The sequence below is a fragment of the Typopeltis vanoorti genome, chromosome 26, assembly GCF_054136105.1.
Source record: "Typopeltis vanoorti isolate ZY-2024b chromosome 26, IOZ_Tvanoo_1.0, whole genome shotgun sequence".
NCBI lineage: Eukaryota > Metazoa > Arthropoda > Arachnida > Uropygi > Thelyphonidae > Typopeltis > Typopeltis vanoorti.
Genome location: NC_143574.1, coordinates 29,782,477 through 29,803,502, shown reverse-complemented (window position 1 = coordinate 29,803,502; position 21,026 = coordinate 29,782,477). Strand labels below are relative to the sequence as shown.

Here is a 21,026-nt window from a genome sequence, read left to right as displayed (position 1 = left end):
CTGAATCTATACTAGAATGATGAATTAGTAATTCCAAGAATCTGAGGATCCATTTGCAATCTATATTGGGTTCAGAACATGACAGAACTCAACACAAAAAAAAACCTTAATATACGAGGATGGCAAAGATGTGTTTCTTTTAGTTCTGGTATAAAACCGTATTTTTATTTATTCAGATTTTTTTTTATCATGTGTATATTACTATACTTATATGTATAAAAATTTATTTTGATTATTTTTTTTTTTTTTACAAAGAGGTCAGAATAGGAATAATGATTAAAAAAACATTTAGGTCTGTCTTACTTTTGTGTAGTGTCAATGTAGCTTGTATCCTGTGCATATGTATGTTTTTTCAGTGATTAACTCGATACAGAGGTTGAAACATTGAGTGTTATGTTCATAATTATAAGTAATTACTCCACATGTTTTTGTCTCCATAAATTCTTCTCTATCATACAGATTACTCTCTTTCTATATATATTAACACCAGATAACCAACGGTCTTTTAAATTGATTAAACTCATTCTAAGTAAGATGCTTGTAATGGGGTGGAGGGAGAATTCTCTATACTCTCATTTTCACCAACAATGTGTTGTTGAATATGTTTTTTATGAGCAAATAAATAGGAATTGTAGCACTTTCATGCACCCAACTTGTATATTGCATCCTGAATTCAGTAGTTCTTCCTTCATCTTAATTTTCCTTAGAATATAATAAGCCTATAAAAATTATTATTCAGTTAAAGTTCATAAATAACAATTCAGAATGAAGAATATAGATCTTTTATCTTCTCCACTTAAAACACTTTTTGTAAATAATGTACAGTGGTACCTCAACTTACGAACTTAATCGTTCCTGACTGCAGTTTGTATCTCAAAGTGTGTATCTCGAAACCCAATTTTCCATTATATCTTATGGGAAATCAATTAATTTGTTCCCAGATTCAAAAATTCAAAAAAAAAAAAAAACTATTCTCAACTAAATGAAAAAAATGCAAAGAAATGGAGGAGTATTTTTACACTATAAATATACATTTTGTATACCATTACATATTAATTGGGGTGCTTAAGGGTCAAAGCTGTATAACTGAGAGGAGACCTCCACATAGCCTTTAAAGGAATGTGGAGAACCGACCAGGGCTTCTGACCTAATGTCCAATCCTCACCTTCTCGTGGTGCACCCTGTTGGGTGTATCTACTTTGATACTGATTGAACGAGGATGGGCTGGCAATTTGGGATTTAGCCAACCGAATTGTATGCTTATTGGTTAAACCAAAATAAAAAATGATGGTACAACATGACAAAATTTCATGCCGGCTGGGGCGTCGCCCGGTTAAACAAGGCCCCCGTTGTTTTCACCAGGGAACCAGGGCGAACAGCGAAAAGTCAGCTACTGGAACAAATCTGAAAACAAACCCCAACTCAACATCACCAGAGTTAAAGATAGGTACTATCAACGTAAGAAGCCTGAATGGCAAAGAAATGGAGCTAGCTGAGGAATTAGATAAGTACCAGATCGACATAATAGGTGTGACTGAAACAAAAAAGACCAAAACTGGTGAGATCTTTCTGAGCAGTAAATACAAAATGTTATATTCAGGCAATGACAATCGAGGAAAAGAAGGAGTAGCCATAGTATTCAACACAAAATATGAGGCTAATCTCCTTGAATGGCAGTCAGTCTCAAGTAGAGTAATGTGGGAAAATATGAGAATGGGGAACTGGACAATGAGACTTATTTGTGCCTATGATCCCACAGAAGGTTCTACTAAGGTAGAAGTGGAGGAATTTTTTGACGCTTTAGAAAAAGCAACTGACACAATGAAAAAGGAAAAGTTGGTCCTTGTTGGGGATCTAAATAGCAGAGTAGGAAATGATTGTGAGACATACAAAAATATTTTGGGAAAATTTGGTGAAAAGAGCAAAGCTAATAATAATGGCAAATATCTGTTGGATTTCTTCTCAGGACATCGACTGGTTATTACTAACACCATGTTCCAACATAAAAATGTGCACAAATTCACATGGAGAGAAGAGGCTAGGAATAAGAAAAGTCTCATTGAATATGTTATTGTTGATAGTGATGTTTACTCCCTGGTGCAGGACACCAGAGTGTACAGAGGATTTGAAATTGGAAGTGATCACTATTTAGTCTTGAGCAGGATAAAATTGAATTTCATATTGAAAAGAATAACATGTAAGAAAGTTTTAAAGCGAATAAAAGTTGAGCAGCTCTCAGATGCGAACTGTAGACTAAAATACAGAAAGATTGTTGAAGAAAAAATGAAAGAGTTTGAGAACAGGAATCAAACCTTGGAGATTCAGTGGCAAACTCTGAAGAAAACATTGATTGATTTTGCCAGAAAGGCATGTGGTGAGGTTGTGTGCAAGGATAAAAAAAATCAGAACTCCCTGGTGGACAGGAAGTTAAAGAGGCAGTGAAGGAAAAGAAGAAAACATATCAAAAGTTCCTGGCGAATAAGTCAGCTTTTACTCTTACAGAATACAGAGACAAATGTAAGAAAGCTAAACAGTGCGTAAAACTAGCTAAACAAAAGTCATGGGAGGACTTTGGAAAGAAAATAGAAAATAAATATCAAGAAGGTGGCAAAATATTCTGGAGGTTGTTGAAGAAGCTTAGGAATGGAGGAAACAGTGCTATAAAAGGAGTTAGAGATGATAAAAGTGACATGAAAACAGGAGAAAAAGATATCCTTGAAGTATGAAGTAATTACTTTGAAAAACTGCTAAATGAAACAAGCAGTGATGACAGCACAGTGATAAAAAAACACTGACCAGGCATGCAGTCAGGAATACATATCCATACTTGAAGTAGAAAAAGCCATCAAAGGCTCGAAATGTGGAGAGGCAGCAGGAGTAGATGATATTTGACCAGAAATGCTGAAGTATAGTGGTATAAAAGTCTTACAGTGGCTGTACTGCATAGTTCAGGAAGCCTGGACAGAGGGACGAATTCCAGATGATTGGAGTAGAGCTCTCATAGTACCCATATATAAAAAGGGAAATAAAACCGAATGTGAGAATTACAGAGGTATATCCCTACTGAGTGTTCCTGGCAAGATCTATGCAAGTATACTTGAGAAACAGTTGAGAAGAATTGTGGAAGAAAAGCTTGGTGAAGAACAAGCTGGATTCAGGCCAAATAGAGGCTGTCAGGATCAGATCTTCACTTTACGACAAATAGTCGAGAAAGCATGGGAATATAACAAAGATCTGTATTTAAGTTTTGTCGATTTGGAAAAGGCATATGACAAGGTGCCAAGAGAGAAGCTATTCAATACGCTACATTTTTATATGGTGTCAATCTCGCATTATATCAAGCAATACTTAGTCTTTATTTGAGTTGTAAGTCAGCAGTTAGAATTGAATGAAGTACAGGAAGATGGTTTAATGTTAAATCTGGTGTGAGACAAGGATGTACATTATCCCCTCTGTTATTCATTATCTATATGAATCACATTATGAAGGAAATGGTATTGAACCTGATATCAAAATTGGAGATGTTAATGTCAGCTCTTTGCTTTATGCGGATGATGTTATACTTCTAAATAAATCCGCTACAAGTCTGCAAGATTCTCTGACTAAATTGAATAGCTGTTGTAATAGATGTGGTATGAAGGTCAGCAATAAAAAGACAACGACAATGAAAATAGGCAGAATCATTGAAAATGTCAACTGTGTTGTGAATGGAGAACCTGTGGAACAAGTAAAACATTTCAGCTACTTAGCTACTTACGATTTTTACTGAAGATGGTAAATTAAATATAGAAATAGACAACAGAATCAGCAAAGCTGGTATGGTGGGAAGTCAATTGAATAAATTCATATGGAATAAGAGAGAAATTAGTCGGAACACTAAATTAGCTGTATACAAGACAGTGTTCAAACCAGTTTTAACTTATGGATCTGAGAGCTGGGTCAGAAGTAAAACACTTGACCAAAGACTAGAGACAGCAGATATGAGAGTCCTGAGAAAGATTCGAGGCGTGAACAGATGGCATCAATGGCAATATCATATTAAAAATGAGGATATTAGGAAAGAACTTGACATTGTCAGCATCTAGGAATGCATTAGCAGAGCTAATCTCAGGTGGTATGGTCACTTAAATAGATTGGGAGAGGAAAGATTAGCAAAACAAGTGTTCTCTGCCAGGTTGGCAGGAAAACGACCCAGAGGAAGACCAAGATATAGGTGGATTGATACGGTACAAAGTGCCTTAGACGGTAGAAATATAAGAACTGATAATATTGGAGTCTTGACAAGTAACAGACTGATTTGGAGGAGAATTGTAGATAGTAATGATGTAATTTTTTCATGTAGTACTGTCATATCCTGTACACCCCTTGAGGGTACATGGCAGGAATTTGATGATGATGATGATGATACATATTAATTTTTATTTATGAAATCTTTGGTTTTTCATGATTAGTATGAAAATCATCTTCCATTAAATTGTAAAAAAAAATCAGTTTTCTTGTGGCTAGTTTTGTGGTTCAGCAGTTTTCGATTTGTTGTCATCAGTTGCTTCTTTTTGTCTCTTAGCTGCGGGAGTTTTAAAAAACCTACCCAACGTTGACTGAATCTGTCGTTTCCTTAACACCCTTCTAAAGTGATTAATGACATTGTCGTTGAAGATATTGGTGGCTCTAGAAACAGTACCTTGATTTGAATGCCACTTGCTAACCAATTCTTGCAATTTGCCCCAGTGCTGCAAGATTTTTTTACGTCACTTGTTGGAATTACTCCCTTTTTGTTGCTGTCTTCTTCATCCTCTTAAGACATTTGCTTTTCTACCTCATCCCCTTCTTTTTGCTGCCCTCTTTTTAACTCCTATAGCTCTTCAATGGTCAGTTCAACATTATGCTCCTCTACATCTGCTTCATCAACTTCCAAATGTTTAGTCTTGCCGAGGGAGACAGCTGTATCTACAATGTCAATTTCGCTTTCAGGTCCTTCCAATGCAGTTCCTCGGACACAGTCTGGCCATAACTTTTTCCAGGCTGATTTTAGAGTTCTCACAGAAACATCTTCCCATGCCTGACTAATAAGATGTAGACAATGAAGAATATTGAAGTGATTCTTCCAGAATCCCCTGCGGGTTAATTCTGTGTCAGTGATAACTTTGAAACATCTTTGGAAAAGTGCTTTGGTATAAAGCCTTTTGAAGTGGGAAATAACATATTGATCCACTGGTTGTAGGAGTGGTGTGGTATTAGGAGGCAAGAACTTAATTTTGATGAAATTAAACTCTTTATTCAAATCTTCTTCCAACTGTGGTGGATGTGCTGGAGCATTGCCTATTATAAGAACTTTCTCAGGCAGACCCTTTTCTTGTAGATACTGTTTCACTGTGGGAGCAAAGACCTCTGTCATCCACTCACAGAAGAACTGCCTGTTTACCCAGGCTCTGCTGTTACCTCTCCGCATAATGCTGAGTTTGTGGCTGTTAACTTTCTGCTTTTTAAAGACTCTAAGATTTTCAGAGTGGTAAACCAACAGAAGTTTTATCTTCAAGTCGCCACTGGCACAAAGAAAGCAAAGTTAGTCTGCCTTTCATTGGTTTGTGTCCTGGCAATGCCATTTCCTCCTTAGTGATGAACATTCTCTTAGGCATTTTGGAAGAAAATGCCTGCACATAAGAGTCGGGCAAAGTGGTCTGTGCAAGCGGTATGACTTGTCCAAATCCACCATAGCTACAATGAAAAAGTGAAAAAGCAGATTTTTATAAGGAACTGGGTGTGGCCAGAGGAGTATTTATCGTGTCATTTCGAAGAAATAAAGTTATGGAAGAAATGGAAACTTTATCACTCATTTGGATTAATGATATGCAACTGAAAGGAGATAGTGTATCTCAAAACATGATCTGCTTGCAAGCTCAAACTATTTACAAAGATGTTTTTATACAATGAAACCTGTAGTGAATTCATTATTAAAAAAAAACACGTACTAACCACAGTGATAAGTTTTAATATGTAAATATTTCATTCCAAGTATCTTGGAACATCCTCAGTACGGTAATTCAAACAATACTAGGAATAACATACAGTTAGGGCACATGGTTACAATGGAATCTCAATATGTGTGCAGTAACGTGTTATAGAAGTAAATTAAAATATAACTGAACAAAAAAAAAATATATATATATATATATATATATATATATATATATATATATATGAAACGTACTATTAACTCGGGGTTGGGATATGTTCATTTTTCTAAATTAACTGGCTTAAACCCGAGAATTATAACACTGACATTTATTTAAAAAAACGCAACATGTTTCGTCAAGAATGACTTCTTCAGGCGATAAGAACATAGAAAGATAATAAAAGACACTTAAATTAACATTGACACACTCTAAAGCTATACAATTATAAAGCCATAATATTCGACTGTAAATTACAGTTATTATGAGCTTGAACTACAGTCCGAGTTAAAGTTCTATTGTTGTACACCTGTGCGTGTGTGGAATCACGCAATCTCCAGTATCTAATAGTAGAGTTGAAAGAGTCTGCCAAATTATAGCTAAGATTATTATTCAAATGAAAAGGGTCTAAGGTGATTTCCCTTGACTCGACAATGCGGCGCTCTATTTCATCATGGCTGATGTGTAGGTTTGAAGTCAATGTCCAATTTATTTCATGTTGGTGGCCTTCGTTGTTCGTGTTTATTGAAAGCAGGACATGGCCCGACAGAGCAGTTGCTCTGGTTCTCTTATAAGCAATGTCTCTCTGATGCTCTTCGAGACGTAGTAAGATAGATTTCTCTGTCTGCCCATAGTAAGGCTTTCCGCATTCACAAGTGACCTTGTATACACCTGGGAATTGTAGAAGGTTGTGAGGTTGTTTATAGTTGTTGAAGCGTGATATTATTTTTGGCAGAGTCGAGAAGCACGTTTTTATGTTAAACTTCTTTAAAATTCTGCTCGGCTTTTTGGATAGTGTGCTGATATATGGCAAGACGATATGACCTTTGGAGTCGTCCTGTGTCTCTACGTTGTTACGTTGACGGCGGGATAATTGGTTGTTAATACTTTTTAGAGAGTAGCCATTGTTTTTAAAGGTCCATTTAAGATGTAGTTCCTCTTTCAGTTCTTCTTCATCTGACAGTACAGATCTTGCACGATTCGCTAGAATTGATATAATACCCAACTTTTGTGCTGGATGGTGATGGGAGGACGCATGCAAATATCTGTCTGTGTGTGTTGGCTTTCTAAAAATAGAGACTTTAATTGATTCAGGCGTCTTGGTGAGTTTAACATCTAGGAAGCAGATGGAACTATTTTCTTCAATCTCCATAGTCAATTTTATATCTTGATGGCGGTTGTTTAAGTGGTCGAGAAACTTGTGAAGATTCTCAGTACCATGCTCCCATATGAGGAATATATCGTCCACATATCTAAGCCAAATTTTTGGTTTTAAAGTAAAAGAGGAGATCGCCTTTTCTTCAAAGGCCTCGAAAAAAAATGTTGGCTAAGACAGGAGAGAGAAGGCTTCCCATAGCTACTCTCTAAAAAGTATTAACAACCAATTATCCCGCCGTCAACGTAACAACGTAGAGACACAGGACGACTCCAAAGGTCATATCGTCTTGCCATATATCAGCACACTATCCAAAAAACTGAGCAGGATTTTAAAGAAGTTTAACATAAAAACGTGCTTCTCGACTCTGCCAAAAATAATATCACGCTTCAACAACTATAAACAACCTCACAACCTTCTACAATTCCCAGGTGTATACAAGGTCACTTGTGAATGCGGAAAGCCTTACTATGGGCAGACAGAGAAATCTATCTTACTACGTCTCGAAGAGCATCAGAGAGACATTGCTTATAAGAGAACCAGAGCAACTGCTCTGTCGGGCCATGTCCTGCTTTCAATAAACACGAACAACGAAGGCCACCAACATGAAATAAATTGGACATTGACTTCAAACCTACACATCAGCCATGATGAAATAGAGCGCCGCATTGTCGAGTCAAGGGAAATCACCTTAGACCCTTTTCATTTGAATAATAATCTTAGCTATAATTTGGCAGACTCTTTCAACTCTACTATTAGATACTGGAGATCGCGTGATTCCACACACGCACAGGTGTACAACAATAGAACTTTAACTCGGACTGTAGTTCAAGCTCATAATAACTGTAATTTACAGTCGAATATTATGGCTTTATAATTGTATAGCTTTAGAGTGTGTCAATGTTAATTTAAGTGTCTTTTATTATCTTTCTATGTTCTTATCACCTGAAGAAGTCATTCTTGACGAAACATGTTGCGTTTTTTCAAATAAATGTCATTGTGTTATAATTCTCGGGTTTAAGTCAGTTAATTTAGAAAAATGAATATATATATATAGTTGAATTATTCAAATTTGTTATTACATCAGGTTACTTCACTTGGAAAGGTAAAATTTACAAGCAAGAAGAAGGAACAGCAATGGGGTCTCCTTTATCACCAAACTTAGCAAACCTGTTTCTAGAACACCTGGAAGAAAAAAAAAAAAAAAAAAAAAAGATGCTCACTTTTGAACCCAAACCAAAAATTCATACAATATGTCGACGACATCTTTTCAGTTTGGGATCATCCCGAACATGAATCGCACCTGTTTCTAGATAAAATAAACCTTCTTCATCCTCGCATCAACTTTACGTTAGAAAAAGAATCTCCACAGGATATCTCCTTTCTGGATTTACACATTCAAAGAAAAGATGAGGGTTCCATCACCACGTCTGTCTATCGCAAACCTACATTTTCAGGTCGCTACATTCACAATTCTTCCACTCATCATCCATCTCAGAAATTTGGCATCATTAAATCACTAGTTACCAGAGCGCACAAATTCTGCTCCTCTGAAGAATCTCTAAACCAAGAACTAGAAATAATCAAAAATACAGCCATACTAAGTGGATATAATCTTAAAACAACTCAAAAAATCATCAGTCACTTCCCCACACATCAACCTAGACAAGAAGAAGCCCATAGGATTCCCATACCTTATGTCAAAGGCATCTCCAGATGTCTTTCAAAAATTATGAAGAAAAACAATTTTGCTACTACTTACAAACCTATCAACCAGATCTATAACTTACCTTATCCTAAGGACAACTCTCACCTCTGATGTTACCTGGTGTTTATGAGATCCCATGCTACTGTAATTCGTCTTACTTTGGACAGACAGGTAGATCTGTTCAGAAACGCATCTCGGAACATCAAGACCACATTCGTCTTTTCTAGCTGCAGAAATCTGGTCTATCTCAACATGGAGTTGAAAACCAAACCATAGGATCCATTGGGGAAAGTCGAAACTTTTACATAGATCTTTATATAAACATGAACGTTTATATAAAGAAAGTGCTGAAGCCCTACTACACAGACCAAATTTAAACCATAACGACGTTCTTACTATCCCTAAAGTATGGGAAATTGTCATACAAAATTGTAATAAAATAGTCTCTTTATATATATATATATATTTATTTTATTTTATTTTATTTTTTTGTTCAGTTATATTTTAATTTACTTCTATAACACGTTACTGCACACATATTGAGATTCCATTGTAATCATGCGCCCTAACTGTATGTTATTCCTAGTATTGTTTGAATTACTGTACTGAGGATGTCCCAAGATACTTGGGATGAAATATTTGCGTATTAAAACTTATCACTGTGGTTAGTACGTGCATTTTAGTAATATTTACAAAAATCTCCTGCACATAATAAATTTGCCATCCACTAGCAGTAGAAAAGACATCAGCAAAAAGTTTAAAGCTAGCAAAGAATGGTTTGAGAAATTCAAGAATAGAACCGGTATTCATTGTGTTGTTAGACATGGAGAAGGTGCTAGTGTTGACAAAGAAGCCGCTGAAAGGTTCGTGAAGGAATTTCAGAAACTGATGGAGTCAGAAGGTTACAGACCAGAACAAGCTTTCAACTGCAATGGAATTTCAGAAACTGATGGAGTTAGAAGGTTACAGACCAGAACAAGCTTTCAACCACAATGAAAAGCCCAGTTTCATCGCAGTTGAAAGATTGTTCTGGTCTGTAATCTTCTGACTCTATCAGTGTCTGATATTCCTTCACGAATCTTTCAGCAGCTTCTTTGTCAACACTAGCACCTTCTCCATGTCTAACAACACAATGGATACCGGTTCTATTCTTGAATTTCTCAAACCATTCTTTGCTAGCTTTAAACTCTTTGCTGATGTCTTTGCTACTGCTAGTGGATGGCAAGGTTATTATTATGTGTGGGAGATCTTTGTAAATAGTTTAAGCTTGCAAAAGAATTTGCAAGCTCAAATCTATTTCTTCTATAACTTTATTTCTTCAAGATGATACGATAGATACTCCTCTGGCCACATCCAGTTCCTTATAAAAAAAAAACTGCTTTTTTCACAATTGTAGCTATGGTGGATTTGGACAAGTCATACTGCTTGCACAGATCACTTTGCCTGACTCTTTTCTCATATTTTTCCACAATCTCTTTCTTAATTTCTATTGTGATTTTCTTCTTCTCTTCTTTCTTAGTTTTCTTTGGCCCCATGTTGAAAATAATACGTTGATCGGTGAAATGATGCTTATCTGGTAGATTATTCAGAAAATAAACGTGACACTACAATAAATCCTGGACGTTTCGAAAGGAAACTGTTTGCAAAAGGGTGAGGAGTGGTTTCTTTGCATGGAAGGTGGTTGAACCATGGAATGCATTGCCTGATGGAGTGATGAGCGAGAACGGCAAATGAGTTTAAGGAGTGGTATGATACTTTGTGTTTCTCGGGGGGGGGGTATTTCTTTTTATAAGTGACATGTTTTTATTATAATAATAATAAAAACATGTCACTTATAAAAAGAAATACATACAGTATACATAATAAATACGAACCTAAAAAAATCTTCACGGAGTGTATTGTTTGTTTACACAAATACCCGAAATAGATATACAAAAAAGCAAATACATGCAGCGTTCATCATATTTCAGATAAATACGACATAGTAACAACAATCGTTACACTAGAGAGACGATTCAGTGCTTGCTCAGCTAAACATGCATAAAAAAGTTTTTTAAAAAAAGTATAATGTAAAACAAGCTTTAGTTAATTTGAAAAGAAAAGCATCAAGGTTCGTATCTAGAGGTTGAAATGGGATATGAAGAAAGTTCGTATGTTGAGCGGTTTGTTAGTTGAGGTACCACTGTATTCACTTTTTGTATGAAAGCGGAATGTAACATGTTCTGGTTCTGAAATAACCAGAAGTATACCAACTCTTATTTTTGTACAGTAATTTCTGACTAAGAAACTTCATAATGAAATTGACTTTCATTAGAAAGAATTCGAACAGCTTATTTATTAAAGCAATGGTTCATGAATCACAAAACTTGATTTGTAAGGTAGTAAAGTCTGTTGCTTTCATAAAATGTCTGATTGGTTTATTCTATCTGATGAATCCTGCATGGATGGATAACTATATTATTATTATTATTATTATTATTCAAGACTCCATGGAATCAAAAGACTCATCATGGAAGGTCCTTTCTAAGAAACACAAGTCTATCAAGACTCATCGAGGGAGGTCCCTCCTAAGAAACACAGTCTATCATACCACTGCTTAAACGCATTGACATTTCTCACTCTCACACTCTATCAGGCAATGCATTCCATGGCTCAACCACCCTCCATGCAAAGAAACCACTCCTCACCCTCTTGCTCACAGTTTCCTTTTGTAACTTCCAGGGATGGCCTCTTGTCATCACTCCTTCCCACTGTTCAACCAAGTGAAAGAACTCCCCAGCGTCAACCCTGTAACCACCTCTCAACAGTTTAAAAGTCTCAATCATATCACCTCTCCTTCTTCTATCTGCCAAACTCTGCAGTCCACATTCCCTCAGCCGATTCTCATAACTATCCTTGTACAGTCCTGAGACCATCTTTGTCATCCGTCTTTCTATCTTTTCCACAGTTAATTTATCCCCTTCAAATCCTGGGGACCAAATCTGAGAACAATAATCTAAGTGTGGTCTGATCAGAGACATACAACGGAATGATAACTCTCTTATCTCTGCAGGTCAGTGTCCTTCTCATAATTGCAGCAATCCTCTGTGTTACCTTCACCACCTTTGCAATATGTCCCCTAAACTTCAGGTTTCTATCAATGATCAACCCCAGATCTCTTGTCTCCCCAACTTCCTCAAGTATAACTCCTCCCATAGAGTATGCAGCATCCCATCGATGTTTACTACACACAACTTTATTTTTTAGTCTCTTAATCTTTCATTACCTTTCCTTCCATTTCTTTTCTCGGTCTTTTAATATTTTCAAAATTGTTTTTTTATCTTATTCCCTCTCACAACTAATGAACAAGTGATATGTGCAACATCCATTATTGTTTTGTTTAGTTATGTACTATCTCAGAAATATAACGGCACATCCAGTTATTGCTTAATGCTTGCTAGATTGTACTGCCATTACAGGTTTCAGCATTCTATTTGAAACGTTAATAGTTCTTTTCTTAGTGGAGGGAATCGTATTTTAATTATGCCATGAAAACAGTTTATTTTTATAATGTACAAGAAATGCCAAACTGACTGTTCTACTGAGCATGGCAAAGTAGAAAAGTTAGTCTGTTTATCTGAATTTTTATCTCTTACTAAATAATATATAACTAACAAGTGAGATTTTAAATTAATTTGACAATTCATTTGAACAAATTCCTTCATTACAAACACTAATTCTAAGTTGAAAATTTAATTTAGAATGACAGAAGATTTCAAAGAGAAACGAAATTTACTCAATGTACAGAATACAAATAATCTGTATGTTTTTTAGTTAAAATGTTATTGTAAATCTTAAATTCTACACCAGCATGAAACATTTAGCCTGAAATTTTAATATAGCAGATGTTAGCTGTTGATAGCCAAGAACCAGCTAGTTTTTCTTATTAGGTAAGGAGAATAATGATATGTTAACTGCTGACAGCGATGAAATGATCACATAAATTAAGATTATCTGACCTAATAACAGTGTTAGATTCATTGGTTAGTTTGTGTATTGTGCTTGAATATACATAAATAAATAATAATAATGATATAGAAAATCTTCTTCCCTTCACATATTAGGCCTAGTGGTCTGTTACGGGACCACTAGGCCTAATAACTAGCCCTATGCCTCCCAGTGTGTCCTATGTCTGTAGATGCATGTGTTCACAGGACTAGTTTGCCTGCTTGCGGGAGGAAAAACCCTAGATAAACTGGGGAGAAAAACCCTGCAGCACATGCCCAAGAACAGCTAACTTGGCTATGTCTGAGAAAGATCCTTAAGCTCCTCACGTCAGTGACGGGAATCAAACCAAGGGCACTCCTTTCCCAGGCATATAGTTTCCAAGCACATAGCCATTCGGCTAACTGCATGGACATATAGAAAATAATAAATAAATTTGGCATAATTTGAATTAATCGATTCCACGTTATTATTGCTTGAAAACTTGTAAGAATCAAGTGAAAAGAAATTGAATTTAAAAGAGTGACTTAATCAAACCTTTTGAAATTATAAATAATAACTAACTAAAATCATAGAAAATCAAATGTAGGGTCAAAGTTTTGTATCTAGTATGTGGGATATACTTTTTTGCAAGAAGATCATCATTGTTTTGCTGAATCACAAAGTTCATATATATTTCATTTTGCTTATTTGCCTAATTGTAAAGTGGGAAGAGATTTGATGTATTGAATTTATTTGTAAGTGCAGTTCGACTTTGATTCATTTTAAAACTTTCTTAAACATTCTCCTTTTCAATATGAATATTCAATTTTATCCAATGGAGGCTGAACCCTTAACATTACTGGTATAACAGGTAATTTTGTTCTAGCTTGTGAAATTACAAAACACATTTTAAATTATTGAAAGTCATGTTTACCCTAGTTAAATGATATGGCTTGTTTTTAAGGTCCCTTATGAAGTCCTCAACAAGAAATTTCGAGCAGCTCAAAAGAATATTGACAGAGAAGTTTCCCATGTACAGGCTGCAGCCAATGACCTAGAAAAAGGTCTTCAAAAGCGATCACCAACAGTGGGGGAACTTAATGCACTTCTTGGTGGTATGGTTGAAAAACTCAATCTTTTAAAGAGAAAGGTACATTATAAATTAACTTTAATTGATAATAATTTATTCAAAATCACTGATTAAAAAAAAATCAAGAACATCACTTTTTCTCTAAAATGTTAACTCTAAATTATTCATTTTTAGTACAATTTGCATATATCTAACTTCAGTAAATTATTAAAGCTGAGACAAAGAGTGGGGGAATTGTATAGTATTAGGTTCATACATATGTATATATAAACCAGCTCTAAATATTAATACTGTAATATATCAGCTCCTTTCATGCAATTGGGAGATGCATTGCTGCTCGTTCCCCTCCAGAAAACAGACTAGTTCTTCTCCTTGTTCTGAAGGAGGAGTGGGCCATTTTGCCTCAAGACCTCCTGAATCACTTGGCGCTAAGCATATAATAATTATTATTATAGGAGAATCTAAATTATTATTTTATTCACATAATTGATACACAGTCAAAACAGGATATCATTCACAGAACAATTCAGATTCTAAAGTTGCAGAGAATTTTTCTGTTTTGTTTTCCAGTGCTTTCTATTTTATGCTGCCACCAGTTATTAGAAGTAGGAAATCCATATTTTTTGCCTATGTGCCAATGAATTATTTTGGCCACTTGATCATGGTGGTATTTATAATCAGTTTGTGCTATCTTGCTGCCGGCACTGATTAGATGTTCTGCAGTGTCATCTTTCTGATCACATAATCGGAATTGCTGTTATTATTGATGTTCAAAATTTTTGCTTTGATTGCATTAGTTTGTAATGCCTGTACTTGAGCAGCTAGAATAAATCCCTCTGTTTCTTTTTTAATATATCGATATTGTAGCCATTGTCACGTCTTAGTCATGTCAATTTTTTCCTTAGTAAAGAAATTGGCCATGCAAGGGTTTATTTTTGCAGTGCACATATCGGTTATTTTGCTATTCCTTTTTGTAATTGGATTTGTTTCCTGTGAGATGGCTTGAAACATTTGTTCACAGCTATTGTCAGTGTAATTTTTAAACTAATTTCTTCTTCTTCCGCAGTCTGCTCATTTGCAGCAGACCCCATCCACCTATTCTTCTTGGTAGGTACAGCTGGTCAACATCACTTCGTGGATGTAATGCATGATGCATAGTCATTAATTTCTAGTTTTGCAGTCTAATTTGTTGTTATTATTATTATTGCTACTACACACAATTGATACACAGTGAAAACAAGATATCATTCAAACAATAATTTGACTGGTGATAGAGAGCATGTCAGCTTTAAGTGACATGTCTGAAAATCTTTCAAAATTATAAGCAAGTTATTAGCTTAGGTGATGTAACTACTACAACTTCTCTAACCTTTTGGTTCTGTCCACTGCTGGACGAAGATCTCCCCTCATGATTTTCCAGACCACTCAGTTTTCTGCCTCTCCCATTCAACTCACTCTTGCAATTTGTTCCAGTTCATCCCCCAACCTTCTTCTCAGTCTTCCTCTTTGTCTTGCTCCAACCATTAGTCTCCACTCTGTTGTTTTTCTAGTCCATCTCCCGTCACTGCATCTGGCCCATCTCCACTTAGCCTGTTTAACGTATTTTAAAATATCCTTGACACCTGTTTGAGATCTTATCCAGGTATTTGTCTTATCTCTTAATGTTATTTTTAGCATACTTCTCTCCATGCGATGTGTTGTTCTCGGCATTTTGTTTAGGGCTTCTGTTCAAGTCCATGTTTCTCCTCCGTATGTTAGGACAGGAAGTATGCACTGGTCGAAAGCTTTCCTTTTTTAGACTCATAGGAATGTCATTTCTGAATATGTCTCTCATTTTCCCATAAGCCGCCCATCCAAGATGAATTCTTTGTTCAGTCTCTTTTCTTTGGCAATCCTCAAAGGATAACAGTTGGCCCAAATATACATATGAAGTAATTTGTTCTATTTCATGGTTTTCAATTTTGACAGTTCTATGGTTTATGTATTTATTCATCATTATTTTTGTTTTTTCTCTATTTATTTTTAATCCAATTACTCTGGAGGCTTCATTTAGCTGATTTAGCCTTTCTTCCAGATCTTCAAGATTATCTGCTATTAGGACAATATCATCTGCAAATTTCAGATGATGCAGCCTTTCTCCATTTATGTTTATTCCTTTTGTTTCCCAATCAAGTCTTTTAAAGACTTCCTCTAGTGCAGCTGTAAATAATTTGGGAGATATGGTGTCACCTTGCCAGATGCCTTTTTGTATTGGGAACACTTTTCACTGTTCTTATATAATTTAATTACAGAAGTTGCATTATTATAAATATGTTTAATTTATGGTTTCTTGGTTTCAAGTGCTTTTAGTGTTGCAGATGTTTTAACTGAATCAGATGCTTTTTCGTAGTCTATATAGGCCAGACATGAGAGTTTATTATATTCAATTGATTTTTCAATGAGCTGTCTTAATGTGTGATATGATCCAAAGTATTGTAATTCTTTCTAAATCTGGCTTTTTCACAGGATTGCATTCCCTCTAGTTCAGATTTTACTCTATTATAATTTTTGTGAAGACTTTATATATGACAGGGAGTAGGCTTATAGGTCTGTAGTTTTTAATTTCTTCCTTATTGCCCTTTTTAAAAATTAATATTAGAAGTGAATTGTTCCATTTTTTTGGAATTTTTCTCTGTTTTAGGCATTTATTGAAGAGTTTAGTCAGCTGTTTGATGACAGGGCTTCCTCCCAGTTTTAAGAAGTCTACCATAATTCCATCTTCTCGTGGGGCCCTTCCATTCTTCATTTCCTGCAGTGCCATTTCCACTTCACCTTGTAAGATCTCAGGGGCATCGTGTTCTTTCTCATTCGAGTTATCCATAGATGATTCTTGGATGTCTCGGTCTTTGTCTTCATAGAGTTCAGTATAAAATTCCTGAATTCTTTTGATTATCGCATCTCTATTTTTTTTTTTTTATAAGTTCATCATTTTTCCTCTTACAGCAGCTATTTCCTTTGTTTCAACTGATAATGTTCATCTTAGGACCTTCATATTACTGTTGTTTTCTATTGTTTCTTTAATTTTCTTAGTATTATACAATCTAATTTCATGTTTCATCCTTTTACATATAGTTTTACAAATTTGCATATTCTATTTTATTGGTATTATTCAAATTTCTTTTCATATCTCTTCTTTTCTTCATCAGATCTAAGGTTTCCTGTTTTAGTTTTTCCTCTCTTTGGTGCCTTTTTTACACCTCCTATTTCTATTGCACAATTCAAGATAGATTTTGTTAAGATTTCATTAGCATCATCAATGGTAGTAGCTGTGTTTAACTTTTTTAGTTCATTTTTGAGTGATTCTCTATAACAGCTTTTATTGTGGTAGAGGTTTTGTAGATTCACTAAATTGGACTCTTTTCTTATGAGCTTATTCCATTCCCATTTTTTGTTGATCCATACTTTTGCTCTTACTAGTCTGTGGTCACGTCCTGTATTAAATCTATTAAGCACTTCGGTATTATTTATTATATATCTTCTGTTGGAGAGAATGAAGTCTATTTCATTGTAAGTTTGTCCATTTTTGGTTGATTTTCTTCTTGAAAAAGCTGTTCATAATAAAGAGGTTATTTTCTTCTGCAAATTCAAGTCTTTCTCCTCTTTCATTCCTCTGTCCAAATCCAAATTTACCAATGGAGTTCAGATGGTCATCTCTGCTTCCAATCTCGGCATTAAAGTCGCCCATGATAATTATGTAGAATTGTTTAGAATTATTTAATGTGGATGCTAATGTTTCATAGAAATCTTCTATCCATCTGGATGGTCCCTAGTTGGGGTGTATATTTGTATAATCTTCAATTGGTGTCTTTTATTTATGAAGAGACTTAGTTCAGCTATTCTTGATGTTATTTTATTAACAAACAGGACATTGTCCTTGATTGTTTTATTTATTAGGAATCCTACACCACCAGTTGAGTTTCTGTCACATTCACAGTGGTAGAGTAGATGTCCATCTTTTAATCACATGAGAGTTTCTTCTTTCCTTCTTATCTCTGAAAGGCCCACAACGTCTCATTTTATATGGTCCAATTCCTTCATCAGTTCTTCCAGTCTATCACCATCCCGTAGAGATCTGCAGTTACATGTTCCTACTAATATCCTTCTATTATTGTGCACTGTAGGTGAACTCATTGTAGCTAGTGGAGACCGTAGCATATTTTTCGACCTAGTCCCTCTGCCTAAGTCCGGGACACATCCCTTTTTATGCTGGGCGACGGACGAGTCAGTATGTAATTTTTCTACTTTATTCATCATTTGCATTGTTCTCATGGGGAGGTATTTGGCTTTATAGCACCATGCTGGCCAGATGGGTTGGTGCCACACAATAGTGCATAAGATGAAATGACACAGCAAAATAGGAAAGATTCACCCCTAGCCTTTGAATACTCTAATAGCATTGGGGTAAGGAGCAAGAAGAGAAGCAAGGAAGGAAGAGGAGGGACCAGTCCTCAGATAATATAACAGATGTATATTATATGAAGTAAGGCATGGTCCAGCATCAGGTACCTCAGGTTTGCCATGCCCATACTCACTAAAGTGAGCCCCTGAGGAGGGTGATGCAACTAATATTATTCATATCTTCTCTTTCATTATTTTCATCCCTACAGGTCTACCCAGCATACTGATAATCCAACACGATATTTCAATGTTTGTTTCATATCAGCTATTATGTTTTCAGATTTCTGATTCAGTTATCGCTTACTATTATCTTCTATATCATGGACATCCTTCAAGTCGTATTCACTGCCATTGTTGCTCCAAGCACTTTGAAACATATGACTAATCTTTCATCTTCGGTTCTGTTTGAGTGATTATATCATTTCCATTAACTCCACTTACACATTCTTGGATATTAATGACACTGATTTCTTTTGTGATCTCTTCATTTTTAATAGTTCTATCACTGATATCATTTGTTCAATTCCATAATTTTGGAGACCAGATATAAATGGAGATCTAAGAATTTGAATCAAGGAATGGAGATGACAGATATGAGAACTCTCATATCTGTTGTCTCTATTCTTTGATCAAATGTTTTCTTTATAATTCAGCTCCTTGGATTTATACATTAATTGGTTTGAGCATTACTTTTTATTATTGTCTTACACATACAAAAAGAAGTTACAAAGCCTATTCTGCAAAGGTACCATATGTGGGCAAAGGAAAGAAAGAAAGAAAGAATCAATTAACAATAGTGCATAAGATGAAATGCTCTTCCTTCCTTGCTTTTTTAAAAACTGGAGGTTGTATTCGTTGGGAAAAACAGCATGGGGAAAGGTTATTCCCAAGAAAACAGAAGTGGGTGAAATGAAGGGAAAAAAGGAAGAGGAGTTGCTTTGATATGATTGAAATAGAATTATGTACAGAGATTGACCACTGGCTGCTTATTCTGCATAATTAGAGGCATGGTATTCGTAGTTTCCATGTCTGTGCCCAGAAAGTGCCTGAAGGGAGCGTGAGAGTAGGAGATCACCTACTAGGTGGATTGCTTTCTTCTATATACAATCAAGAACTTTTAGTGAAAGTTGGGACAATCACCTTGATTGTGAGAACAATATTCTAAGGTCAGTCAGATTTGGGATATATGAAATGTTGGGAATTGAGTAGGAGTGAAGTGTTCAAACGAAGAAGAATGTTAAGTTTTTTTTTTGGAAGCTGGGGAAAGCTATGGATGGAATACATTTGTTAGGATAAGCTTGATGTGAGAGTCAGCTGAAGAAGGGGTAACTGATCTTTGATGGAAATCAGAACATTATCAAAAGTAAGAGGGAGTGAATAGTATCTTTCTTCTGCATAATAAGACAAAACCATGTTTTGATAGCATTGAAATTCACTAGATTATCTTCCCTCTATATGGAAAATGTGAAGAGATCAGCGTTTAAAACACTGGTTATAGAAGATGAATAGGATTTGAAGTTAGAGATCTGTGTTTAAGAAGGAAGAGTGTAGAACCTTGGGGTACTCCAGCATCAATAAAAAAAATCTGATGAGAGGAAGCCATCCTGCATTACATGCAATGAAAGGCACCAGAGAGGAAGTTGATAATCTAGTTGCAAAGGGCAGGGGAAAGACTATAAGATGTTCTGATGCTGTTTCATATTTTGTGTCCAAGGTATCTAGTAAAGGTAGTGGTTGATTGTTTTCCAACTCAAGTATGAATTTATAATTGTGATGAAAAATGTTAATTTTGAATAAGTTGAGTAAAGTTTCTGAATTGTGTCTAGATAGCAAATATGCTATTGAAGCAAATATGTTGTTCAATATACATTGACAATGTATATTGAACAACATATACATTGTCAATGTATATGCTGGTTATTCATAACTGTATTCTTTAAGAAAATTTAAACAGAGAATGCCAGGGATCCATCAGGCAGGCATATAATTAAAGTGTCTAGGAATGGGAGACTGTTGTCATTTTCTTTTTCTAATGTGAACTTGATCCTGGGATGTTGATTGTTTAGATGTGTTAAAAATATGTTGAGCACATCCACATATTTTTATATGGAGAACACATGATCAACAAAGCATAGCCAAATAGTGGGTCTGTATGGACAGAGTTTAAAGCTTTCTCTTCAGATGTTTCCATGAAGATATTAATCAGGGGTGGGGGACAGGCAGAGACCCCATGGCTGTCAGCTCTATTTGTAGAATTTGTCTTGCCAACAAAATAGCCAGAGTTCATATTGAATTTAAACAAGGCTTAAATATTAGGAAGAAATTCAATTTGAATAATATCTAAAATGTCTTTAAGTGGGACATTGCTGAATAGGAACATTGAAACTGACCATAATATCAGTGTGTTGGACTGTGAGGTTTAATATACTGGCTTTTAAAGTGGGCTGAGTTTTTTTTGTGTGGATGAAGAAGTATTGCCATTATATTATGAGAGTACTT

The 21,026-nt window shown here is 35.4% G+C and overlaps 1 protein-coding gene across 2 annotated transcripts in view; it reads left to right on the top strand.

The window, feature by feature from the left end:
- The window catches only part of Kaz (E3 ubiquitin-protein transferase Katazuke), a 204,426-nt gene that overhangs the window by 94,099 nt on the left and 89,301 nt on the right, over positions 1-21,026 (top strand). For both annotated transcript variants that reach the window (XM_090414968.1, XM_090414969.1), the window contains exon 4: positions 13,965-14,150. In XM_090414968.1, the coding sequence (XP_090271094.1) occupies positions 13,965-14,150 (186 nt within the window). The remainder of the gene's footprint in view (positions 1-13,964; positions 14,151-21,026) is intronic.